General features: G+C 37.9%; 3 protein-coding genes across 5 annotated transcripts in view; 1 reads left to right on the top strand and 2 right to left on the bottom strand.

Annotated features, from left to right (window-relative positions):
* Positions 1–272: 272 nt before the first annotated feature.
* Positions 273–11,526, bottom strand: atg13 (ATG13 autophagy related 13 homolog (S. cerevisiae)). Of its 2 annotated transcripts, XM_042512982.1 has the most exons (18): positions 11,372–11,526; positions 9,575–9,655; positions 9,333–9,413; positions 9,040–9,159; positions 8,675–8,721; positions 7,924–8,064; positions 7,757–7,797; positions 7,083–7,179; positions 6,434–6,541; positions 5,970–6,060; positions 5,695–5,793; positions 5,237–5,320; positions 3,900–4,012; positions 3,588–3,729; positions 3,299–3,376; positions 3,086–3,193; positions 2,488–2,616; positions 273–1,200 (listed from the first exon to the last, which is right to left on the bottom strand). In XM_042512982.1, exons 2-18 carry the CDS (start codon positions 9,641–9,643, stop codon positions 1,123–1,125), a joined length of 1,626 nt encoding a protein of 541 aa, XP_042368916.1. In that variant the 5' UTR covers positions 9,644–9,655; positions 11,372–11,526; the 3' UTR covers positions 273–1,122. The 2 variants fall into 2 exon arrangements, with proteins under 2 accessions (XP_042368916.1, XP_042368917.1); XM_042512983.1 differs by lacking the exon at positions 5,695–5,793.
* A 220-nt stretch (positions 11,527–11,746) lies between these two features.
* Positions 11,747–16,967, top strand: harbi1 (harbinger transposase derived 1). The gene is made up of 7 exons (XM_042513151.1): positions 11,747–11,815; positions 13,021–13,186; positions 13,273–13,475; positions 13,565–13,652; positions 13,996–14,203; positions 14,297–14,472; positions 15,292–16,967. The coding sequence occupies exons 2-7, from the start codon at positions 13,022–13,024 to the stop codon at positions 15,490–15,492; spliced, it is 1,041 nt and encodes a 346-aa protein (XP_042369085.1). The 5' UTR covers positions 11,747–11,815; position 13,021; the 3' UTR covers positions 15,493–16,967.
* A 424-nt stretch (positions 16,968–17,391) lies between these two features.
* creb3l1 (cAMP responsive element binding protein 3-like 1) overlaps positions 17,392–26,608 on the bottom strand; it is a 42,293-nt gene continuing 33,076 nt past the window's right edge. For both annotated transcript variants that reach the window (XM_042513150.1, XM_042513149.1), the window contains 5 exons: positions 25,758–25,826; positions 21,046–21,148; positions 20,516–20,678; positions 19,632–19,791; positions 17,392–19,134 (listed from right to left, as the gene is read on the bottom strand). In XM_042513150.1, coding sequence (XP_042369084.1) covers positions 19,098–19,134; positions 19,632–19,791; positions 20,516–20,678; positions 21,046–21,148; positions 25,758–25,826 — 532 coding nt within the window. In that variant the 3' untranslated portion in view covers positions 17,392–19,097. The remainder of the gene's footprint in view (positions 19,135–19,631; positions 19,792–20,515; positions 20,679–21,045; positions 21,149–25,757; positions 25,827–26,608) is intronic.

Genomic DNA, 26,608 nt, shown 5'->3' with positions numbered 1-26,608 from the left:
TCCAAAAACATTAGAAGAAGGCAATGAGTAACTAAGGAAAAACATGACCCAAAAATTAGCAAAAAATGTAAAAATATTACCTGAAAATTAGTTGAAATATATGAGGAAAAAGTGCCAAGGAATTCTAATAATTCTGGAGTATCATTTTTCAATGTAACTGTGTTAACTATAAAAAAAATTCCCCTAGACATTTTTCCCTCGCTTAAAAAAAAACAAGATCTTAAATCTAGTAATTTCTTGCAATTTGTGGAACATTTCTACCAAGTTGCTCATTACCATTTTCCTCATGTTTCTGAAAGAAATCGCATCAATTTGCTCAGGGCTCAAAGGTTTAAATATTTTTGAGAGGCGCCTGACAGCAGCACGAGAAAAGCTGTGTTGCTCCAGGTTTCAGAGGGTTAAATGCCCAGACCAGCTGGGAACAAATGGCTCGAGGATATGAATGACAGACTTATAATCAAGATGCCTTTGAGAACCCCACAACTGCTTTTTGTCAATTTTGAGAATGTAAAGCAGGAAGTTTCTTAATTACAACACTTATTTGCAAAGGACTGGTATCCACTGTGAGGCTAAGTGCAATTTATTTGACCACCTCTCCAAGATTTGAAGTGTGTTTCACAGATTTTTCACCTCGGATATGATCAGAAAGGCCAAAGGAAACCTTCAGGAGGCGAGCAGTGTTCAGCAGGGAGGAAGTTTTGTGAACTACAGTTTAACAAAAAGTGCAGATAGTCCGTCCGTGAATTGCATGGCTGTCTAACGTGACAGAGTTGATTGAAGTCCTGATTAAACACTGATGACGAGATTTGTGCCACATAGAAAATAATAGATTAAATTAACACTACCAGACCAGAGAGGGGGTATGCCAGTGTCGGAGGAGATAATACAGTATTTACAGTGGACTGTACAAGCTGTTAAGCGAGGTGAACGTGCCTGACAGGAGGGTAAGAGAGGGGGAAATGTCAGAAATGAGGAGCTTCATATTGAATATGGTGATTTAGTCTGATTCTCACAGGACAAATGATTACAGAGCCTCCAGTCAGCTTCTTCCTTTCATTCAATATTTTTCAGTATCATTTGCCACCATCCGTTTAGTCTGTCCGCACATGTAGTCCTCCTCCTCTATTGGAGCATGTCCACAAAAGCGTCAAACTCGTCGATGTTTTTCTCATAAACGGCCAATTTCTCTGGCAGCGAGTCCTGCACACAGAAAACACACATTTCTGTTAAACTAACATATATTTAGTTGCTTCTTTTTTATTTTGTAAGTTTATTTTTTGATCTTTTATTGACTTTAATTGACAGGACAGTGTGAGTGAGAAAGGGGGAGAGAAAGAGAGAGGGGAGAGACATGCAGCAGAGGGCAGAGGCTGGATCTGAACCCGCGGCCGCTGTGGCGAGGACACAGCCTCTGTACATGGGGTGCCGCTCTATCCACTGAGGCACCAGGCGCCCCATATATTCAGTTTCAGTATTTCAGTCAAAAACATGAATTATGTCAACGTATGATCTCTTCTGTGACAGTGTGTTAAACTCTTTTGACCGATTAGTACAAAAATGTAATATTTCTAGAGCTCATTTTTATAGATATCTGCAGCTTAGAAATGTTACTGCCTGGAATACCTCTTTTCCTCATGTCCATCTCCGTCCCTTTTGGACGATATTGTCAATTGTAAATAGATGCAAAGCGAGCTATACATATAATTTATCAGTTGTTGCACACAGTATAATGTGATGACACTGGAGTCCCTCCAGAATAACCGAGAGGGAGATCTAGGTGAACAAATTTCAAAAACTGTGGCAAAAATAATAGTCATAATCTGTTCTTTGTCTATTTGTCTTAAACATGTAGTAGTTGAATAGTAGTTTAATTTAAAATTATACATTGTCTGCACTGGATTAAAGCAAAACCGTGCAAGATTACAGCAGACCTTGACACCACATGTGACCGATGTCGGCAAGAACCTGCCACCCTGACACACACGTTTCTGTCCAAAACTGAGCAGTTTTTGGGAACGTCAACATTTGCAACAATGTCCATTTGTGCCCTTGTTTGGAATGAAATGCCAGCTTGACTGAGCTGCAAGCCAACATGGTAACTTTTTGGAAAGCACCACTGCCACCTGTATTTGGAGATTGGGTGAGAGAGGTTGTGTATTTTGTCCAACTAGAGAGGATTCAGTATACTATAAAGGGATCAACTCAGAAAGTCTTTGATGCCTTTCTTAGCTCACTTTGAAGCTCTAAACGTAGATAAAAATAATTCGTAGTGAGTAATATGTGAACGTATATGTGTGTATGTGCATTTATGTATTATTTCTTAACTTTCTGGCTATTGTGTGCAGGTGTTCAGGATGAGGGGAAGGGAGGGAGAAGGGGAGAAAAAAATGTCTGTCCAGTGAATGTATATGTTACATTTTTTACCAAACACATTATAAAAAGAATCTTGATTAAAAAAAAAAGACCTAAAACATTAAAAAACGTTACCAGGTCATCGGCCATTGACTGGGAGCTGATGTGTAGTGAGAGGCTGGCCAGCTGTGGAGGGTTTTGAAACTCTCTGTAGAAAGTTCCCAGATCCATCGGCAACAAGTCGTCTTTAGAGAAGGCTGGACGCTGCACACACAGAGACATTGTTGAAATTTCCCAATCTTACATTAACAAAACTTTCTTTAAATATAAAAAAAACATAGCAAGTTGGAGTCTCATGTTGTAGAAGCTAAGTGATGTGTTACTGTGAATGTGGCTGCAGTTTTCTTTATTTTAGCCACCTAAAAAAAATCAATATGAGACTGGGCGTCTGCTATTTTGAGAGTACTTCACTGCTTTACCTAAATGTCAGGCTCAGAGGAAGTCTGAGGAAGAGCTAAAGCCAGTAACATCTCACGTGTGGAGGTAATCGAATAAACTTTCATGGAAGGGATATCTGTTACATATCTGTTTTTGCTTTGTCCAGCGCCTCGTCTTTATCTCTTTTGGATGTGCGCGCTTCTTGAACTTTTTTCTATAGTGCTTTTCTAAACCACTCATGGAAAGCCTGGGCAGTAGGGAGCAGAAAGAAGAGAACAGTGCAATGTGTACGTACAAAGTCGACCATGACAAAGTCATCCTGCTGCCCCGATCCCTCTGAGCCCTGAGAATGGAGGCTGGCCTGCAGGGGGGACGGGCACGGAGGAGAGTCTGGAGGCTGCACCTGCACACAAACAGAATATGCCAATTGTAGGAAATGTATGCCAACGTATCTGTCAAACGTTTCCTGAAGGCATTTTTGTGACATTATCCTCTTCCTAATGGTTACCATGGGATCATTCTCCTCTGAGTCCAGGCCTCGAGGAGCAAACTCAGCAAATGGCAGGTCCAGACTGGCTGCCGTTATCTACACACACACACACACACACACACACACACACACACACACACACACACACACACATATAGACACATGACTAAAATCAGTGCACTCAATGCAGCGATTACACTACATAAAAAATTGTGATGATAACTTCAATATGATGAGCAGTAATAAAACACAGGAAATACAGTTTTATGCTTCAAATCTTTAAGTCAAAGAATCATATTTGATTTACCTGTGTGTTGGGTTTATTGACAAAGGCTCCGATTTTCCTTGTAAATGCGTTGAGAGACTCCACAGGGTCAGAGGGAGAAACACTCCTCCTCCCTTCATCCCTCCGTCTTTCTCCGCTGTGCGACAGGCCGTCATCATCACCACTGAGAGGAGAGATGACCGAGTTCTTGTTTAGATATTGACAATCCCAATATCTTATATGTATTATGGGACAAAAAAAATTCACTTATGCAGCTACAATGTTTCCCTCGTGCCAGTTAAGATTTCAGCATATTATAGATGCTGAATTGCTGTGATTTCAGGAGAGAATTACCTGCTGCCAGGTGTGTTGGCGGCATGCTCTGCTGTCAGATGAGCATCAGCTGCATGAAGAGGCTGCGTGGGAACCAACACAACCCCTCCATGATCCTTCCCAGCATGCAACATCTGAGGAGGAAGAAGAGAGCAGAGTTATAGTAGACAGAGTGGAAACCTGTGATTTAAATTTAAACATGAGAGTTTCTACTCTATAACTCCTGTGAAATGGAAACACTGAGCCTCATTCAACAACCATCCTTAAGAAGAAATTTCTTCTTAAAAACCCACACACATTTTTAATTAAGATTCTCTGTTTTCTTATGTGGGATTTGTTCTAAAATTAGAACAAAATTTACACAAATTCATAAGCACACCTTTGCACATTGGAGTGCTGAAATGCAAAATAAATGCTACATGTTGCAAGCCCATTTATTAAAGGCTTTTTTAATATTGACAAAAGAAATAACAAGTCTAACCTCTCCCTCCTCTTTTGGACATTAAGTACTTAGTGATTTATTTTGTTATTTATAGGCCTAAAGTCAAAGCCTGTTCTGCACCCTCGATCCACTGACGCAATGACAGATTAACCGCTACAAGGTGTAGCAGATCATGTCCTGACAAGTGAACACATCTTCGGTGATCATGTAAATCTATTTGCAGAGTGATGAGGGCAAACCTGTCCCCCTCCAGTGATCAGTGTCAGTGTATTTTTTTGGCCTCACACCTCTTTTTTTTCTTTTCTTTTTTTTGCTTCTTCTTCTCTGGATACAGTGTTAAGTTAGCGTGTAACAGTACCCCATGTATCTTTTTTGTTTCTGTTATTTTATATTCACTGCTGATGCTGCTAAATATAACAGCTTGTTTGGCGTTCACTCCCTGTAGAAATAATTCCCATTTCAGAACTACTTAAGTTTTTTTTTTTACTTTTGGACTCTGCTGCTTCACCCTTTTTAGATCTGAAGAGTTTGGACATTTCTGACTTATTTCTCTCAATTTTTATTTTCAATTTGTGAAGGTGCACACAGCCCTACACTCTCAAAAAGTTTTTTTATGGATTGAGTGTTTACCGATGCTAAAAAGGTTCAACTCGTCATATAATTTCAACTTAAGAGGTCAACGGGATTCAGCATTATAAGAACACAATTCTGCAGTTTAAGAACATGTCGTGAATCTGATGTTGACTTTTCTACGCACTTGAAAATATTGGTGATTGAGGCCCACTGTCTCTAGATTACCACTAACAGATCATTTGTAATTTGTGGAATTCTTGTTACATTTACGGTGACGTGTCACAGATATATCTGTATATGGATCGGGAAGTGAATAGCTTGGTGACGGACGTATGTGTATCACCTGGTTTGGATTGGCAGCAGGGTGACAAATCTCAGCAGCTCCTGCTAGAGCTGGAGGCTGATATGATAACCTGGAAGCATACAGCTACAGAGACAGACAGAGAGACAGAGGAGGCAATATTAGACACAAAACAATTCATTGTAACATTGTAGACACACAGTGTCATCAGAAGATCAGAGGTATGCACTAGAGATGGTTCTGTTATTAACTACTTTGCTAAATGTGATGGAGATGATAAGAAATCAGGATAAAACAGCTCTACTGTGCATAAAGCTCTGCATTAAAGCAAGTGATAAAACTTTAAACACAGTCCAAACGGATGGCAGTGAAAATGATGCAACTCTGACACACCAGGGAGCAACACACACCCCAAATGAATGAGAAAACAGAGTGACGAGTGTTATTTTAGCACAGTTTCACACACAGTCCCAATCTCACAGTGGCCAGTATAGACTCACAGTGTGAGTGACAAGTCCAGGAGCCAATGGAAGCGGCAGACTGTCCAGAGGGAGGGGCTTGGACAGTTTAGAGGGCGAAGGACTCAGTGTACACACACACTGAGATAGTGCCGACACACACGCACACACAAACATACAATAGAAAGACAACAGGAAAGAAAACAGACAGAGAGAGAAAAGAGAAGGTGAAATAAAAAACAGGTATGAAAATGGAGAGAAGAGTCACAGGATAAAGAAAGAAACGGTGAAGAGGAGCGAGGGAGAGGTCCTCTTACCTGAGAGGGAGGGGAGGTGGAGAAGGAGGTGGTGCAGACCTCCTGGGAATCCTGAACTCCTGCATATCCTCCGTCCTCCTCATCTGGAGCTCTGAACACACACACACACACACACACACACACACAATTCAGATGATGAAAACTCCAGCAGGAAGGTAGAAAATTTATAAGCTGATGGAGAGCTGACCTCATTTTGTCATTTCTCTTTTCAGGCAGCCTAAAATGTTTGTTCACTCAGCAGTTGCAGCTGAGTCGTATGCTTAAAAATGCAATCAGAGTATTGCTAACTGTCACCTCCAAAGCCCGAATCACAAATAAAAGCTCTTGATTGTTTACAAACAGCCTGAGAATAAACTGATCACTGTGTGTTTGGTGGTTATTTGACTTTGTGGGTGAATAATGTCAGGACTTTCATTAAAAAAAAAACAATGGTTCTGTGCATTTCCACTGATTCCTGTCACTACCTGTAGTTGCAGGGATGCCCCATGTTTGCAGGTCGCTGGCTGCTGCAGGGAGGATCCACAAAGTGATCTACAATGATCCCCATGATCGGAGCCGACCGCTCAAACTGTCTGCAGAGAGAGGACATTTCAAAAATTGTTTTGAGTGAAAAGTTATACAACAGACTGGTTATGCACGTTTGAACTTTAAAAAGCAATAAATAACTTTCTTCACAGAGTTGTTCCAACAGAATATTGAAAATGCCTCAGATACTGCCTAAAATGCAGGATCGAGGATCGGCGAGTACATGACTCAATGCATTGGTTTGATACCACATAATTTTCTTTGCCGCTCTCAAACAGTTGCCTTGTTTACAGTTAAAAGCAGCTAAAAATAACTGATTTCAGGAAAATAATGTAGCGTTAACTGATAGCAAAAGTTTATATGTTTTACAAAGAGTTTAACCTGAGCTGTGTCATACAGCCATGATAGCAAAATTTCACATCTATATTTCCTGAAAATTATTCTTTTTTTTGTACATTGGTATGAGATCTGTACTTTATGTTGGCCGATTTTCAAGTTCAAGTATCTGTATTAGGAAAGAAAAAATGAGCACGTTTCTATTTTCTGTGTAATAGGATGATGCTGTATCAAACATAGTGTGCTAGTTACCTGTTGGACATAAATGCCAGGTTGGTGCGGTAAGCACATGAAAGTGTGACTGTGCCGACAGGAGTGCCAACGACGCCGACACGCACCGTCTGAAAACCTTTAAAACAAACAACAAACTTCACTATAACAACCACATAAGCTAATGTGAAAGGTGTGAATTTGATTACATATTTAAACTGAATTTGATACAAAAGTTAAGGGAAATTTTCAATGAAACTTCTGGCTCATTTACAAAAAAATATGCTGTTTTAGGTCTTACATGTTACAATTATTATTACATTATTACATAATTATGCCTTTAACAAGGAAACTACTCTTAAAGATCATGCATGTTATTTGGTGTTTTAATGTATGTGTTTATGATGTGACTACGAGACTATTAAACTTCCAGACTTCAGTACTTCAAGACTATTAGTATCTGGACATTTTTCATGTGGCAAGTACTAGAAGAAAAAAGAAACACAATAAAATTCCATTTCTTTCCAGTAAAAAGTAAAAAACTGCAATTTTTAAAAAAATTTAAGCTCTTTAGCACCTCGGTCTGTGAGGTTTAAGTACACCACTGTGTAACCTGTATTTTGTAAAGTCTACAGTACAATGTGTGCGCCTGGGGCTGTTACACCTATTCAAAGATTTAAAACATGTCAGTCAAGAAGCAGAGTTTTTACAGTTACCTTCTCCTAATCCACTCAACTGAACTTCTCCGAAATAAATCCTAAACATAAGAGAGACAGAAACAGATGGTGAAATGTGAACTTAATGGAACAGGAGACAGAACAAAGCTGGTGTAGCTTTGTAGTTAAACCAGCTGTTTATCAGGACAGGTAGAGTCCGCACTCACCTGTATAATATGACATAATCGTGTCCCTGCTTTCTGGAGAGTTTATACGCAGGTGTGACTCTGGTGATGGCCAGCAGAGACTTCAGGAGGACAGACAGACGGTTGTAAACTGTGTATGACACCTTGATGTCCTTATCACACCTACAATAGAGACAGACAGTAACTCATCAGCAGTGTGGCAGTATCTCAAATAAATTTCAACTTACTAGGATAGAGTAAGTCTACACTGAAATTAATCTAACAGTCTGACATAAAAATTGCAGCTCAATATTAAGCCAGAATTAAGCCAGTTTTCTTTTTTTGTGTTTTGTGTCATCTCATGTATTGTCATGTAGATCTGTTGTGAAAAGGTTGGCAGGCAGCAGTTTTCAAACAGCAGAAACACTTCAAAGATGTGATATAACTCAAAATGTCACAAAAAAGAGACTAAATAAACCATTTATAATTTAAAGCATCCAACACTCGCTGTCGCATCAGCACTTTTTACTGAAACTGCTGGCTGTGATTTTAATTTTGTGCTTCTCTGTTGTTTATTTGCTCACAAAGCTGTAGTACACATCGTCACAAGGGCAACACATGATGAAATGAACATAACAGCACAGTATTGGGGTCTGTTACCTCTGATACAGATCTGTGGTCCTCAAGGCTAACCATGTGCATACTTCACAGAGGCTAAGACAATCTGGTAAACTTCTTATTTTCTTAAACATTTGACCACTAACAAAAGTAAAAACAAGCAAAATCCACTCACTTTTCATTCATCTCCAGGCACCAAGTCTCTAACTCCATCGAGTCTCCCTGAGTGACACACAAAAAAAGAAAGATCAACGTTCAAGTGCAATGAAAAATAAATGTTTATTTCTTTAAAACTGTTTATACATAAAGGAGTTAATGTGTTTACTGTTAAAATGTATAAAACACTGGTGACATTTACGTACAGGGATAATTATTTTATGACTCACACAGCTATATAGGGATACTAAATTCTGTTGTCAACAGATATCTTATCACCTTCTCCAATAAAAAGCTTATGTTAAAGTCCCTGCATCATTGAGAATTCAAAGAGAATGAACGGCTGTAGATGATCTGAGTTTTCCTTGTCGAGGGTGTTTTTACCTCTGAAGTCTTCAGGGAGATCTCAACACACATGGAGCGTCCGATGCCTGGAAGTTGGCCGGCCAGCGCCTTCTTGGCTTCATGAGTCACTTCTGGGATGTCTTTGATAGCCAAATTAAACTGGAAAAAAATTATAATAATAGCAAAATGATTTGAAGTTGAACTTACACACTTTTACAGACAAAAACTGACAGTCCAAGCAGCTAGATATATATGTGAAGATCTACAGTGAACTGTAAATCCTTCTAATCATTACAATAGCAAAATGTAATAGAACAACTAAATTATTTTACCCAGTCAGAGCCAGTCGGCGATGAGGACGAGCGAGTGCAGATCTTCTCTCCAAGACGAGCTTGGACAATCACCTGGACAGTCTACAAACACGACATAAGAAACATTTATAAGTCAGTTTAAAGAAGTATCCAGAGTCACATTAACATTGTTTATGGAAAGACATGTTGCTTTAAATATGTTTAAACACTATTTTAAAGCTGTGAGCACAAGTAACAGGAGCATCATACTTCAGGCATTTTACCTTCAAGGCAAAGAATTTAATGAACTTGTCCAAGTCTTTTTTATCCTGGGGACTCAGGCCACTGTCCATGTTGTCACGACCCTGAAATCAAACAAGAAATGAACATAACTGAAATTAGTGTTTTTAATCCACTTTTTGCTGTTAATAAAATCTTTTGAGGACAATCTGTTAGTCGAAGACATTCAAGTATTTACGGTACCAGGCCAAAAATTGCCACTGCATCCAAAATTATAGTTGACCCTTAAATGGGCAGGCACATACAAATATTTTTGAAAATTATTATTAATTGCTATTTTCCGATGTATCTGGGCTAAAATAACTGGATTTCATAATTTTTGTCAAAATGTGACCTTTAGTTTCCAAATGACAAATTGTATCTCCTGAGATAAACTGCCCATTTAGGGTACAAATTCAACATTTTCCTCTACATTCAATAGTTCACATGCCAACTTCTAAAGCATTTTATTAACAATTAATTAGATACATTCTTTTATTTTTCTGCACAGTAGGTTTTTTTTAAAAGTGAAAGACAAAACTGAACAATTGTTATTTACATACCTAACACAAACCTAGTCTTTGAATAAACAACGACCTATTAAAATTTATAAAATGAAACATTTAATTCCTGTTTTTATAATGGCATCATCACTGTGGTGCTCCTACAATATCACTATCCTATTATAGATAACTTTGGTTGGTAGAGTGAACAATTTGTGTGGTGCAATGAAGCAAAAAAAAAAAAAAGAAGTAATAAATGTTTCATGCCTTTATATTATTACTGTAGAGAATAGTCCTAAAAACATTAGTATATCTGTGAGTGATGATTGCTGATTTAATAACCTTATCTTGGCAATGTATCAGACATTGAATACCTAATTATTAATGTTGTGAGGATCAAATCATTATTGTTCAACAAGAATATATAAAATCATCCTTGAAAAACAATTTTCTATAATAAACATAAAAAAAGACAACACATATGTCATGGCCAGCTACTTTTTTCACCTAGGATTACATTTTGTATTTTCCTACATGAGAATATTTCTGAATGTTGGCATAAAGTCCCATGACCTGTGTAGTTGACCCATCTCCCCCTTAAGTGTTTCTCATTATTAAGTTCACCCACTTAATGCCCCTCCCTCCACAGCCTGTCAAATGATTGTTTCCCGCAGGATGCAGAAACTATTTAATTAAATTTATGAAAACCAAATAACTGACGAGACAAGTTAAATAAATCTCAACTAACATATGTATAAATGTACACACAATATATCCACACCTTACGTTTCTTCAACAAATAAGAGTAGTAACCATAAACATGCCAAATATGAACCAAAACAAGCCATTTTGACCACATATATAAAGTCCTTTGCTATCTAGCAATTTAACAGTTCAACTGGAATCAGTAAAAATATTATGAGAATGCACTCATTGGTGTTAGCAGAAAAAATATGTCTAAAACTGTTGTTTTTAACCCTCCGTATAGCATGTTTACGTTATAGGATAGCAAGTGAGGCCTCTACGTTGACATGAAACTGTCCGAATAATATATAGAGGTCATGTTAAACGAAAAAATACTGACAACCATCTTACACGGTACGCCGGTACACCTTGAAAATTAAAACAGCACAATACTGACATATTAATGCTAATTTCTAAACGTTTTTGTCCCACAAAGAGGAGGCTCAGCCACTGAATAGGTGACTCACTAACCAACTAGCATTAGCATGTGGCTAATGTTGACTAGCTAGCTAAATAACACGCACTTTAACTCCACCACAAAACAGCTAAACTTACATTAGCTTCTCCCTTGGCGGCGGAGCTTCAATAAAACACTAATTTATTTAGGAAATATGGCACGCAACGCTGCGTTACACAAACATTTACATGCCAAATTCAGACGTACACAACGTCAGCAGCGACTGTGCTACTTTTCTGTTTATCTTCTCCATGTCGACGTGTTTGGATAGCAGCACTTTCGCAAAGGCACTTTCGTTGATTTTTTTTTTTTTCAGGTCTATAAAATGTATATCGTCGACCGATAAAACACGAGACACGACAGTTATATTTAGTGAATATTAACAAGATAACGTAAGGTTTTTATTACCTTTTTGTTGCTATAAATCCGTAATCTGTACTTAAAATACACTACGCCACTTCCTGTGTCGAATCTGCGAATGAGCGTCACGGGTTGATTGTTCCTGTGTTTTGTTTTGGTTGTGAAATGCTGCATTTTTAAAGGTAAAAGCTCTTTCTTTATTAACGCAAACGAAATGAAATATGGCTACATTTTAGAGCTATTCAGCTGCGTATGTTCGTAGTCTTGCCTCAAAAACACACATAGCTGAAATTAGGAATGCTTTAATGCTAGGTAAAAAGCTAGCTAGTTAGCATGTTGACTGATTCAGTTATACAGTGACAACAAACGCCAACTTTAAAACACGAGGACTGTTTTTACATGCGATTAAGTCAGAATCTGACACGATTTTTCAGTCAACGAGTACTATATTCGTTCTGTAATAAAATGAAACAAAATTAAATCGGTATAATCAACCATTACATTGTCACTTCATTTTTTATATTATAGTTTATGGTGTTTTACAAACTGTTTAGAGACTGTTCGTTATCATTGACAGCGGAGGGGGTGGTGTAAAATGAAGGAGGCAATTCTAATAATGTTTAATGCACTGGGAGTGAGTGTTTATCACTCTGTAACAGGAACAAATTGGATGATTTCTTTCAAAATCATAGGAGGACTGCAATGAACAATTGAAGAAGAAATTACCCCAATTACCCCTGGAAAAACTGCTAAAAATCATTATATAATTCTGTTACATATTTTTAAATATGCAATTTTTAGCGTTATAGAATTATAATTATAGTTTCCCCCTAGCTGTTGTCTTTTCCCTATCTGTGGACCATGTCTTACCAAGTTGCTCACTGCCTTATTCCTATGTTTTTGAAAAAAAAACAAAAAAAAACCAACAATGTGCTCAGTTGTTACTACTTACTATTATTTGATTTCTTAGTTTTTCTGTTTTATTGTTACTTATATGTTTTATTTTGTTTGTTTTTTACATATTAGGGACTGCAATTTGGAGATTTTTAAAGAAAACATGCACTTAAAACCCTCTCGCAGGCTTTGGGGTTCCTAGGATATTTAAAATAAAATATAAAATATAACTATTTAAAGTTGAATGTCTTTCCCCTAAGCCAAATCAACCACCCTCTTCCCTTTCATAGATGACGAGCAGTCCCTAATCACACAAATTTGTAGATTTCAGTATCAGTCGGGTATAAAATTCATACAAGCATATGTTATTGATGCCAAGAACAAAGTGGAAGTAACTTTGTTGTGTGCACGTTTACAGTATGAAAATAATCCTCTATAAATATCAAATAAATTGTAATACAATAAAATACTTGTAATATGTTATTACCCACAGCATGGCGATCCCTATAGCCATCTTGGACTGTGATCTTCTCTTACACGGTCGAGGCCACAAGACACTGGACCGCTTTGACCTGGACTCTGTCCCTGACGAGTTCCTCCTCACGCACTTTGGCTTCCCCCGAGACTTTATTCTGTATCTGGTGGAGTTACTCAGAGAGGTGTGCATGTGCCAAGCCTCAGTTTTGAATAAACACACTATTATCTATTGATTTAAATGTATTTATGTATGTGTGATTTCTGTCAGGCTCTCTGCAGACGTACCCAGCGCTCCAGAGCCATCAGCCCTGAGGTCCAGGTGTTGGCTGCTTTGGGCTTCTACACATCTGGCTCCTTCCAGACATCTATGGGAGACACGATAGGGATCAGCCAGGCGTCAATGTCGAGATGTGTGTCTAATGTGACCAAAGCCCTGGTGGAAAAGGCTCCACAGTTTATCACCTTCAACAGGTGATACCAACAATAACACAAAAATATTAAAAACAATAATAAGAGAAATAAAATGTATGATAACAGCAACAATAATGTTTCTCTTCCAGAGATCCTTCCACCACAGAGCAGTCCCTCCAGCAGTTTCAGAGAGTGGCAGGATTTCCAGGAGTTCTCGGGGTGCTGGACTGTGTTCAGGTTTGAGTTATTAACAGTGGTAGAATGTAACTAAATACAGTTACTCGGTTCTATTTTATTTTTCTAAAATCTATAGTTTAAAGGTTTTTTTTTTTAGCATTTGTTTATTTATTTCTAATAATTTTGAGTTGGGGGGTGTTTTTCTTTCTATTTTTCATCATTTTTATTTGTAGAATAATTTTGAGTTTTTGGGATGATTTTTATTTTTTTCTAATATTTTGAAGGTTTTGGTGTTTTTAAAATATTATTATTATGATCCCCCCCCCCCCCCCCCCCCCCCCTCTTTTTCCTAATAATTTTACAGGTGACAGTCTGACTGATTTTCTTGTCACTTCACCTCCAGGTCACCATCAAAGCTCCTAACAGCGAAGACTCGTCATACGTGAACAAGAAGGGCTTTCACTCTGTGGGCTGTCAGCTGGTTTGTGATGCCAGAGGATTGTTACTCAGCGCAGAAACACACTGGCCAGGTGGACTCAAAGACACAGATGTTTTAGAGAGATCTGCTCTCAGCAAACAGCTGCAGGACGTAGAGGACGGCTGGCTGCTGGGTGAGACACATATTTCAGATTTCTTCCGTCATTCAGTGCAGTCTGAACCATTTCAAAAGAGGAATAAAGCTCTTTTTGATTTCTGTTTCCTAGGTGACCGTCGTTACCCTCTAAAGAAGTGGCTGATGACACCCGTCGACTGCCCAGAGTCGCCTGCAGAGTTTCAGTATAATCTGGCTCACTCTGCGACACATGAGATCGTGGACAGAACCTTCAGAGCCATCCAGACCAGATTCAGATGTTTGGACAGCAGCAAAAGATCGCTTCAGGTACACAAAGGTGGAATGTAACCAAGTACATTTACTCAAGTACTGAACTTAAATATGAATTTGAAGTACTTGTACTTTACTTGAGTATTTATTTTTCCTGTTACTTTCATACTTTTACTCCACCACATTTCAGAGGGAAATATTGTGCTTTTTACAGCACTACATTTATCTGACAGCTTTAGGTACTTCTCAAATTAGTTTTTTTGCATGAAAATCACAAGAAGAGTTTGAAAAATACGATGATTTGTTATAAATTAAATTACCAAAGAGTTTTTACAAGCAGTTGATTGATAGAAAATTAACTGCCAATTATTTTGATAAACATTCAAGTATTGTTCTATTTGTTAAAGCATTCTGAGTTTTGGGTGTTATATTCAATTGTATTTATATTTTTTATGTGTTTTTACTTTCCCAAGGTCTCCTCCAACTAAAATATTACAGCAAATCAATGGAGACTGGTAGCAAGTTGAAAATCCAAAATGTAAAGTTTGTACCTTAAAAGTTTATTTTTATGGATTATATTGATACCAAATTGTCAAGAATACTGTCCACATATGATGCCTTTTATCCTGTAGTTTCTAGAGTTGTCTGTATTTGCGGACACATAAGGAATTGTTAAAATATCACATTTCTTACAGGAAGTTTGTTGTTTTACACCAGGAGCAGGATGGAAAATAATCTTCAAAGGAATCGATCTTGAAAATATCCCTAACCATTGCAAACTCTTATTGCATGTGAATACAAAAAAGATCAGACTAACTTTTGCATCCTCATCATCGTACCTCACTATCCTGTCTCCTGTCCTGTCCTGTCCTGCAGTATTCTCCAGAGAGGAGTTCATCCATCCTGCTGGCCTGCTGCGTCCTCCACAACGCCTCCCTGCAGTCAGGGCTGGACGCCTGGACTCTGGAGAGAACCGACCCTCTGGAACAGCCCGAGAGCATCGAACAGAGACCCGAGGACCGTGACATCCAGGCAGAGGACCTCCGGAAACAGCTCATACTCAAACACTTCAGCTAAACTGGAAAAAGGGATCAAGACTCAGTTAAGACTGGGACCAAAACAAATAATTTAAAGTTGAATTTAAAGCGAGAAAATCCACAGACACAGTGTTGCTGATGCAGTTTTTTAATATTTTGCTGGTTTCTACTCTACGGACTACACTAAGATAACATAGTTGTATATGGAGGAACATGCAAGACGCTATACAACAAACCAAGACAACATTCCACCCAAACACATTTTAAATACCTGGAAAGTGCTTGATTATTCTCTCTCAAACAAGAACAGGTGAAAATAATCAAGCACTCTGAGGTGTTTTAAAACTATTCAAACTGTGTGCAGCTGCTGTTATCAAGGTTTCTATACAAGTGGAAAAAAGTCACCCTCCCTTTATTTTTTAAAAATCCCTCCCCTCTTTACATCTTCCATTTTTCCCCACAATGATTCCACAGGTTAAAATTTCAGACTACTATATCACAATACAAAAACAAGGCCCTTATTTACAACAACTGCACATTAGGTTGTCATTTGTTATGTACACTGGTGCAATACGACTGTTACGGGTGAGAATGACAGGATGTTTGTGCAACGGGCTGCAGTCACATGATGGTTTTGTGTACGCACACACAGGAGGAGGGACACAAAATGAAACAGAGATGAATAATAATAAAAAAAAATAACGGAAAAATGTGTGTTGATTGTAATGACAAAGACTTGTAATTATTTCCTCAAAGGTTTGGTCTGGGACAGTGAAATGTCTGTTTTTATAGCTGTTAATTTGAAGGAATACCATGACATTTAATTTTTCAATTTTTTTCTGACATTGTCAGAATAGTGGTAAAGAAATAAAGACTTTTTTATTTATGAAAATGTCTCAGTGTTCCCTCAAATTTTTGGCGATAATGAAGCTAGTGGTGTTTTACTTCCTGGAATATTTCAGTCCCCTGATTGGCTTCATCAATATATACACACTTTCTACAAACAGGAATAAATACAACATACACTGCTGTCGCATGAGCACATTTAGTATTGATGAAATGTGTCCTCTGCTGCTCGATTCAACAAATTTATGACAGAAGAATATCTACATTTACATTTCAAATTTTGCTGTTGATTTGTGATTAATAACTTTGTCTTTTTAGGTCAAAAACAACTTCAGATTGAGCGTAAAAATTATCTTTTTAAAGGTGTAAGTGTACAAGATAACAGCATTTTTAAATCACAGGGGAGCAAAAAGAGCCCCTCTTTGGTTTTCATGCGACAGCAGTGACACATAAACACTGTATTACAGTTAAAGACACAAACAGTTCATGTCAAAGTTTTACACTCCCATGAAACGGCATGTGAATGAACACCGTCATGTAAAACTTCATCATCCTAAAAAGCCAAAACACAACATTCAATTCCTTTTTTTTTCTTGCATACAATAAATATGCTCTTTTTTTGATGCTCAGAATATATTATAAGTTGTATTTTGGTGTTTTTTGTAAACATTATTTATAAAAACAAAAAAAGACAACATAGACTAACCTTAAAAACATGTTCAGTATTTCTTTTTTTTTCGCATAAATTAAATATGCTCTTTTTTGATGCTGCAAATATATTACATATGCAATTTTTAATTCCATAAAAATACTTTTATGTCATGTTTCCCAACCTCTGTCTGGACCTCCTTTAATGGTCCCTTGATATGAAAATATTGGTCCCCCAAAATTATGTAGAATTTGGACGTGAAAAACTTTACACAACACATTACACAAAGCAGTTCCAACCAAAGCTGGCTCGTTTCAAAGATGAATTTGACAAGCTTTTACATCCACAGGCACGTAAATAAAATATTTCCCCCAAAAATTCCACAAAATTAATCCAGTTTATGGTTATTGAAAAAAAAAGAATTAGAAGAACCTAAAAAAAAAGTTTTTAATCTAGTTACATTTTTTAAAGTGAGTGTGGGCTTTAGATTTAAGGCCAAGTTGGTCATATTTTAAGTAACTGGAAGGCACTTTTTTTTAAATGGCACAACTTCCTTTTAAAAAAGTTCATTTTCATTATTTAATTTTGTCTTGGAAGTAAAATACTTCCACAGTGGAGGTCCATCAAGTATCCATATATTACTATTTATGTTCATGAGTTTTCTTCAAAGGTGCAAAGGTGTATCATAATGGGTTTCTCTCAACTTAAAGACCACATTTCCCACAATGCTCGCTTCTAAATGGTAATGATACGCTACATTAGTTCTGGAGACAAAGGGAGGAAGCCGAAAGCTGCTAATACTTGCATTAGGTATGACTCGACATGAGCTAATACAAGAGGTGGGACCAAGTCGTTATCTTTAAAGTCCAAAGTAAGTCTAAAGTCGTTGCACTCAAGTCCAGAGTTAAGTCCTAAATTAAGGCATGGATGTCCAGAGTCAAGACAGGACAAGTCCAGGGTCAAGACTGAAAAGTCACAAGTCAAGTCCCAGGTCTTAAACTTTGGGTTTCAAACAAGTCAAAATGCACCCTTCATCAAACGCAATACCATTTTATCAACAGCATAATATGTCAAATTCTAAAAAAATATGGATGATTTTAAAAATGTGTTATTTGTTCAAACAAGCCTGTCGAAAAGTTAGCCTCGACTAATTGACTAAACTTCAATTTTGTGCAAAGTCGGAGGTTTTTTGCATCTCCATCTGTAATTTTTGACCCCCAAGTTTGACATACAGCAATTTGGTTTTTGTTGACCGCCACATCATTTTTGAACGTGACATTGGTATATTTTTTATCTAACTGGCATTCAGTAGCATAACGTTAGCTCTTCACGTTTCTCTCCTTCAGCTTAAATACTGTCGGATTGCTTTAAACAAAGTGGATATGGGGATTTAAGTGTGTCCTTGGTGGGAATGAACAGGGCTAACATTAGTTTAATCAAAACATTAATTTGTGGCACACTTTTTAAATAACATACTTTTTAATATTTGGGGGAAGGTATCAAGTATTTTCAAGTCAAATGATTCTAGTTCAAGTAAACTCATGAGTCATAAATGTTTAAGTAAAAAATTAGCTGTGAGTCAAATCGAGCCTAGTCGTGGATTTTTGACTTGAGCCTTACTCGAGTCCGAATCACGTGACTTAAGTCCACACCTCTGGATAATACTCGTCGCACATGATCACAGCTTAGGCGGCTCTTTATCGGCCTTTCTTCTTGAAAATGCTGCCTGTGGTGATTTGATTTTTTTTTTTGTTAAAATGCTACAAATTGCATCTTTGTTACATCTTAATTAGGCCCTATGTTTCTTATGTACTTGATGACATGATTGTTTAAACTAAATAATAACAGATTAGTTGGATTTGAATGCATAAACGTTTAAATTCTGATAAGATGTTCCCTTTAAAATCAAGTATATTCAGGTGTCGCAGAGTCTGTAGAAGCAGAGAGGTGAAGCACCACGTACAGGCAGTGAACCGGCTGTGGAGGATGGGAGGACGTCTTGTCTTGAGGCTCACCAAAAGGGATGATGGTGGACTGATTTGGATCCAGGTGGATGTTGATATGAAGCCCGCTGAGTTCAGGAATCTGGAGGTTTCGGGGCTTTTTAGGGGTCAGAGGTTAGAAGTCATGGTAGGAATGGTCAGGCTGTGTCAGAAAAACTCAGAGGCTCCTTCTGGTTTTGTTTCTCTAAGGAGAAAAGACGCGTTTGCTTAGTATTGAGAAGGAATTTTTTAAAAATCAGCATAAAAACATTCAGTTCAACTCAATTTTATGCAAAAAAACCTAATATCACAAATCAAAATTTGCCTCAGAGGGTATCCCTCTTTTCTTGAACCCTTGCAGCGGATAAGGGAATATATTATGCTGAAAAAAACTGTAAAAACATCATAGTATAGTATGTAAAAAAAGCCATAGTATAACACGTTGAAAAAATTCAAAGCATAATGTGTCAAAAAAAGTCAGTGTGGTATGTCCAGAAAAAAAATAAATAATATGAAAAGAAGGTGGAAAAACTCCCCCCAAAAGACCGTTTAACAGGGAAAAAAAGACGGAAACCTCCGGAAGCGCAACTGAGGAGGGATCCCTCTTCCAGGACGGACAGACATGCAATAGATGTTGTGTTTATAGAGCTATAAAATTACAGTAATCAATCTGACAAAAGATCTTTGTCTTTTTTTCCCTACCTCCGGTCTAACTCAGGCCCAGTTGTCTGGTTGTTGCTGTCAGCTGTGTACCGGCTCGTCTGGACGCGGCCCTCTGACTGTAGCCTCTCCCCTTCTGATGTCGCTAAACTCTCCTCCAGTGGAGACCCTTCGTTGTAGAAGAGCAGGCTGCGGGAACGGACTGTAACACACACACACATACTGGTTTTCATTCTCATGTCATTTTCCAACATTATATTTTAGGTTGTAATGATCTCTGAGGCCATGAGCGGGGCACAGTTTCAGCCCCATGGTGAGGGCAGTCTCGCAGGCTTTTCCCCTCAGCCCTCAGAGGCTGGTTGCTGGCAGAGAGGAGTGGTACTTAACGTGATGACAGCCTAACCTCTGGTTTCATAAGGGTTTCCCCAAGGGTAAGTGGCTTAAGGAAGTGAATTTATAGGGAAGTGGAATGCAGCAAGAGAGAAAGTTGATACTCGTGTCCTCTTTACAAGACTAAAGTTCAGGGATCTCTATCTATCTTCCTTCATGTGTTTTATTTTGGAATCATACTTTTGTCATGAATTATTACAAATTTAACAACAAAGTTTCCTTCATAAAATTTGATGCTCTCAGTTTGTTATTGTTTCTGCTATCTATCTAAAAAAATACCATTAAGGAGAAAATTATAAAAACCTAGACTAGATAACAGTAAAGTGAAAACAAGGTGCAACCCAATATATATAAAGTCAAAAACAGGTTACCAGTATGAATGATAAATATATTGGTGTTGCTTACAGATAGATTTGTGCAGTTTCAGATTCAGGGTACTTAGTGTTAGAGATCGAGACTGCATGAATCTTTTAAATGTACTTAAGAATCATTTCTATAATAAAGTTGAGTAAAAGGTGACATATTTTAAGACTTACCCTGACTGGTGGTGTAGAGGTCCGCTGACGGAAGAGGAGAGGAGGGTGAGGGTTGAGAGGAAGAGGAGGATGAGGACAAAGAGGAGGTGTGAGTAAGGAGGGAGAGGGGGGAGAAACAAGGAGAGAAGGAGCCCAACACCAGGACAAAACACACGGCCACCATCTGCACAGAGAGAGGAGCAAAACACGAAAAAGGGGTTAAACAGGGCTGCCAATAAGGAATATTCATTCATTCATTGTTGATTCATCTCTTTTAATAGAGAAGTTGTAATTGTAAAAAATTTTAACTCTAAAAAGCTCAATATGAAGTCCTCAAATGTCGTGTTAATCCACAAACCAAAAACACTCAGTTTATGGTCACAGAGCTGGCTATTAATTAAACTGTTGACAACTAATTGATGAATCACTGCAGCTCTTAATTACAATTATGATGAGAAAAACTCCAGGGGCAAATACAGTCACTTTAATAACAACAATATTCAAATTTATGTTTGTGAGAAGCTTTACAGTTAGACGAGCATTATATTTACCATGAGGCATGTCCCTGTTTGAGTTGAGGCAATTTTACAAGAACGGGGGACGACTTTCCCTGAAACCAATGACTGAAGCTTCTGGAGCTGCTGTAGGAGAGACCTGAAGAAAGACCAACAGAGAGAAAATAAAGATTACAAACTGTACATCACCACTAGAAAAACAGGCCTCCTGTAGCTTAAGGAAAATTTTTTAAGACTTTTTTAATGCCTCTCGGAATAAAATTAACAATCGCACAGTGACCAAAACTGAAGGATAATTTGCCAAAATATTTATTTTAACATAAAACACGACATTTTTGTCCTGTGAAATTGCTAGATTATCTATACCACGTGTTGAAACAAAAACTTTTAAGAGTGGAACACATGAAAGACAATAAATATATTATGATACAATAATCTATTTGGTACAAACTGAAGTGGTAATATATGGCATTTTCTGGCTGCCTTTTATTGGTGATTTTGTTTTTCACTCTGCATGTGAGATCCCACTGCCTGGATTCCTATCATGATGAGTTTCAGAAGAGGAATTTGGGAAATCAAATTACCAAAAGTAGATGTTACCACTTATTTTGAGATTTTACCATGCAACATCAGAAAAAGCGGTTTCCAAAATCCTACTTGTCACGTCCAAAAACATGTTTAAGACTTTAGAAAGATTGATTTAAGATATTTTAATAGAAATGAAGGCCTCATGTTTTAGAGTATTTAAGGATCCGCAGGAACCCTCAAATGTGTTTGGTCGAAGATTTTTCTTTCCTTGAATCACAGATTGTGCCGCACCTCGAGGAAGCTACACCGGTTAAATTCTCTTTTATCTTATCTCCTCTTGTACTTTAAAGTCTGCTTTATCCACCTGGGTTACTGCTACTGTGTCAGTTAACACAAGTGTATAAAGAGTACCGTCAAGCTGGGCAGACTACACCAGTAAAACCAGAATAATACAGTATATCAGTGGGATCTGGAGAGCAGGGTTCTGATGGTATGAGCAGTCAGTAGCGTTGAGGACTCACTCTGACCATTAGGTGGAGACAGAGAACCAGTTACAGCTTTTAACCAGCCACCAGCGAGTCAGTCAACCATTAAATAAGCTGGAAACGAAACCAGACAATAAAGTGGTCAATCAGATGTCTCATGTGTGTCACACGCACCAGACTGTAGTATTACATTGTGTGCTGCCAGCTGTAATAAACTTATATGAGATGATGGTGACCAGCATCACTCACACTGGTCTTTGATGTGGAACCACAGTGATTTACTGTAAAGTTATTGCTGCTTTTAATACAATTTTTATGCTTTGAAAGGTCGTGCTGGTGGACTCTGTGAATAATACTGTGTGTCACTTCTCAGCACAAGAATGGAACATTTAAAATTATTTTAATTAATGATTTTTTCTTGTTTTCACTTTAGGGGAGTGAGCAGTTTCCTCCTAAACATAACAGGAACTTCTATCAGCACTGGACACACAGACATGACATTATTTTCAATTTTCTTATCTGATTTTGGCTCAGACATCAAATAAACGTCTCTAAAAAGTCAATGTTTAAATCTCTTGTCAATTTAAGACAATTGTGACAATTAAGACAACTGTCTAAAATTGTGGTTCTCAAACTTTTTTTTGTGTCAAGGACCCCTGAATTGATACACATTATCTCACAGACCCTCATTTGATACAATTCCACATCAGGGACCTCCATCTGAAAAGTTTTTTTTGTTGGATAAGAGAGTTAGCAAAAAATCTAAAAAAGAAAAAAAAAAATCGCCCAAACCTTTTCAATAAACACTTCCAAACCAGTTTTCTTCTTCCAAATAAAAACAATAATAATAATCTCAAAATGTCTTTATGTCATAATTTTTAAAGTTTTACTAGTTCCATGACTTTTCCAGGCCTGGAAAATATGACTGTGATATTCCCATGAATCCTTGTGCGATCATTTGAGATAGTTGAAGGTAAATCACTGTGTGGCGCCTTTTTCGCACATATCAGCCAATTGATGCATTATCGCCAGTGTATCAAGTGCACAGACATTTATGTGGGCTGCAATGGATCATTTTGTAACTTTTTTTGAGCAAGACACTCGGACACATCGTTCACTTCAGCTAAGGGGCCCTTGGCCTGAAAATCGTCAAAGACACCTGCTCTAATGCTCTCCACATGCACTCCACTCCATTTTATGATCAGCACACTTATAGTAAGATGCACATATCTGTACAAATTTCTTGTATTTCTTATTTCAAGATATTGCTTTGACATATATTTACATGCATATACTGCCCTATATATTTTAGCATAATGCACATTGTTTTCTCACATACGTCTTATTTCAATTTCTTTATGATTTATTGACTATATGCAAATAAGAACAATTAAAATGTAACCTAATCTACTCCCGAGGATCAATACAGTATTTCTGAGTTCTGGAGATGCATGAAGACTGAGCTGGCTGTTCAAATATGAAACATTTAAATTTGCCAGTTATCTGGAGAAAGCCTTGGAGAAGAGGAAAAAAGGTCTTTATCAAGATGTGTGAATATTTGGTAGTTTCTCATTTGAACAGTCCATTTTGAGGATGTTGTTTTTGTGGTGTTTTTCGTATGTTTGTATTTGTTTCTGTTTTGCACATAAAAAATATTGGGTGTCTTGTAATCCCATGTGAAAACGGAACAAATGTTTGGCATGACACAAAAATCGAAAATAACTCATGAAAACTACGAAGACTGAGTTCTTCTGTACAACTAATAAACCGGTCGCACTAACCCAGTTCTGTATGGAACCAAGTGGACATGCAGTTAAAAGAAACCACTGGATGGAGAACAAAACAACCGCTAATAACTGCACTTGGGGCATTTTTAGGAACTTGCATCTTAAATTTAGCTCATTCGTTTAAAAGCGTTATTTTAGACCTGCACATATTCTGGCATTTATGTGAGAGTGAGCGTGCTGACTCATGTTCCCCCAGTTTGTGCCAACTCATTGTTCCTCTGTGTGGTGGTTTAACATATTCATCTGTGTGTGTGTGTGTGTGTGTGTGTGTGTGTGTGTGTGTGTGTGTGTGGTGGGAAGGGAGGGGGTTTGCCTTCCATGATGAAAGCTACTGTTAACTCGCAGCTTTAATGACAGGCTGAGGCCACCACAGACAGACAGACAGACAGACAGACAGACCCCCCCTCAACCCTCAGCATCACCACACCCACCCACCCACCCATCCACCCACCCCCCGGTAATAGCAGATTGGTTTTATATTGTTATAATAACAGAGGAGACAAACAGCGCTGGGTGAGTCTGAGAGCAGACAAATTTCTGTTTAGACTCCTATAATTCTTTCGATGCAGCACACTACATATAAACTGTTTCAGAGCATGAACACTAGTATGTACTGTATAACCTGCAGACGAGTGCATTTGTCCTTTGAAGACTACCTGACTGCAGCTCACTTTACAGTTATACTAATCATTATTTCTCCAAGTAAAGATAAAAGAAAAGCGAGCCCTGCTGCAGCGCAGATCATTCAACCCTCAGCTTATCAAGCTGCATTCTTTGCAAGCGTGTTGCTATTTTCAGTGATGATAATCCAAACATCATTACAAGAATGTCGGGTCTTTGTTATTAGTGTTCAGAGCCAGATTACAACAGTTTCAGTCTGTGTAGAGACACAACGGCAAGAAGCATTTCTAACTTCGACACAATACCTTGAAATATATTGATTTTCAATGCCATTTTCGATATCACAGGGAAAATTGGCATTGTGGGCATATGATTTAAAGTTTTCACTATATGATAAATATAGCAAGACAATAACATTATATCACATACTTTCCTTTTCTTGTTTGGTTGCAGCAAACAGCAGAATGACTGAAGTTACCACCAAACAGACATTAAAAAACTAGTAACAACTAAGGCGTCGTATCATATTACCTGAACACAAGGCAAAGACTAAGGCCAACAGTCAAGTACGTTCTGCACCTGTATGAGAGAAATAACTCTCCACAGAGCAATTGTCCATATTTCTCATAAAAAAACGGAAACCGAAAAACTGTCAGGATGGATTCTAGATGTCAGTCTGCCAGTACATTTACAAAATAACCCCATGTTAAAGGAACAGAGGATATTTACTGTGCACTAGCGAACAATAACACAATTATGAACTGATACTGCTAAAGAGCCGAATGTCTTGAATAATAATCTTACCTAATATAACAACTTTACTCATTTATTTGCATTTCTTTCTTTGGTTTCTATTCTTGTACGCTGAGCTGAATTTCCAGTAAGAGTGAATTCAATCACCAGCGGGCTCCGCCATCTCAGACATCAAAAAAAGGTCAACAAAAGCTGACAAGGCGTGACTAGTGCCAATAGTGCAAACACACCACAAAAACGGGGGTGACTGATGCTCATTGACAGCCCAACATTGACTGACAACCGAATATTGGCCTGGTGTGTCAGGGCTGGGTGTCAGGGTGTGTTAAGAGGCAATAAGAAAGTACAGCCGGTACCACTTTATCGAAACAACGGAAAATGAGTACTAAAACTGTTTCAAATATTCAATATCAATATGTATCCCTTATTCATTCATTATCCATAACTGCTTATCATACTAAGGGTATCCTAATAAGGCTGACAGGTGGCGACAAGAAAACACTATTGTCAGCCAGCATGCGTGTGTGTGTGTGTGTGTGTGTGTGTGTGTGTGTGTGTGTGTGTAAGACCTCACCTGTTGGCGGTCTCCAGGTTTTCTACTTTTCTCCACAGGTCGCTGTTTTCTGACGTGTAGCTCTCCACCCTGATACACACAAACAGATTATTTTCATTGTCTTTAATGGTCTTTTACTCTGATCAGAAACAATATTACTCATTAAAGCTCAGTTCATTTTGACATTTAAATTCTAATTTTTGGACAAAGCACAGATATGGATTTTTGCAGGATGAGAGACAATCCAACTGTCCCCTTGGTCCGCCTCCTTTTCTCTCCCTCCGTCATCTGCTAATCCCATTGACATCTATTATTGACTCAACATCTTCTTAATCTTTTGCTCTATTACCCATAATCCTCCTGATCTCCTTGAGTGTTTGGTTCAGATACGTCTCTATTATACACATTCTTTTCATCAAGTCGTCCTGCTGTTTTATTTCTAAAGGATCCTTCAATAATCTTGTCCAAAAAGGAAACATAAACACAAAGAAAGAGAAGGGTTTCTGTTTTTACACATCCTCTTCATTAATTGTTCAATCTTTCCCTTTTGGGATATTTTATGAGCCATTTTGGGAACTTTTTGTAATCAAAGTGTTGTGAAAATCAAGCCCACATTTTCACCTCTCTTTCACTCTGTGACCCATGTGTTCAGCAGGTTACTGGAGTCCTGCCACAGCAATGAATGGCCAAAATAACAACGGAAAAAAGAGAGGAAGGAGTTTCTGTTCACTTTTAGTGATGAAATACATCCTGTATGTATTATGTGTTCATCTGGACATCTGTACCTGACCCCAGAATTAGAAGGGAGTTTGTTAATATTCTGCCTGCAGTTTAACCCCCGCAGGGCACGACTGTCTGTTATCACAATCTCC

The sequence above is a fragment of the Plectropomus leopardus genome, chromosome 24, assembly GCF_008729295.1.
Source record: "Plectropomus leopardus isolate mb chromosome 24, YSFRI_Pleo_2.0, whole genome shotgun sequence".
In the NCBI taxonomy this organism is placed as follows: Eukaryota; Metazoa; Chordata; class Actinopteri; order Perciformes; family Serranidae; genus Plectropomus; species Plectropomus leopardus.
The sequence above is the reverse complement of the archived record's forward strand: the minus strand, read 5'-3'. Positions and strand labels throughout refer to the sequence as shown.

Bases quoted from the DNA above. Each gene is read 5' to 3' on its own strand.
- harbi1 (XM_042513151.1), top strand. From the start codon at position 13,022: ATGGCGATCCCTATAGCCATCTTGGACTGTGATCTTCTCTTACACGGT. The intron at 13,187-13,272 runs GTGTGCATGTGC...GATTTCTGTCAG, and splicing joins TGGTGGAGTTACTCAGAGAG to GCTCTCTGCAGACGTACCCA. The intron at 14,473-15,291 runs GTACACAAAGGT...CCTGTCCTGCAG, and splicing joins GCAGCAAAAGATCGCTTCAG to TATTCTCCAGAGAGGAGTTC.
- atg13 (XM_042512982.1), bottom strand. From the start codon at position 9,643: ATGGACAGTGGCCTGAGTCCCCAGGATAAAAAAGACTTGGACAAGTTC. The intron at 8,722-9,039 runs GTAAAAACACCC...TGTGTCACTCAG, and splicing joins TCTCCCTGAAGACTTCAGAG to GGAGACTCGATGGAGTTAGA. The intron at 3,730-3,899 runs GTAATTCTCTCC...CTCTCCTCTCAG, and splicing joins GCCAACACACCTGGCAGCAG to TGGTGATGATGACGGCCTGT.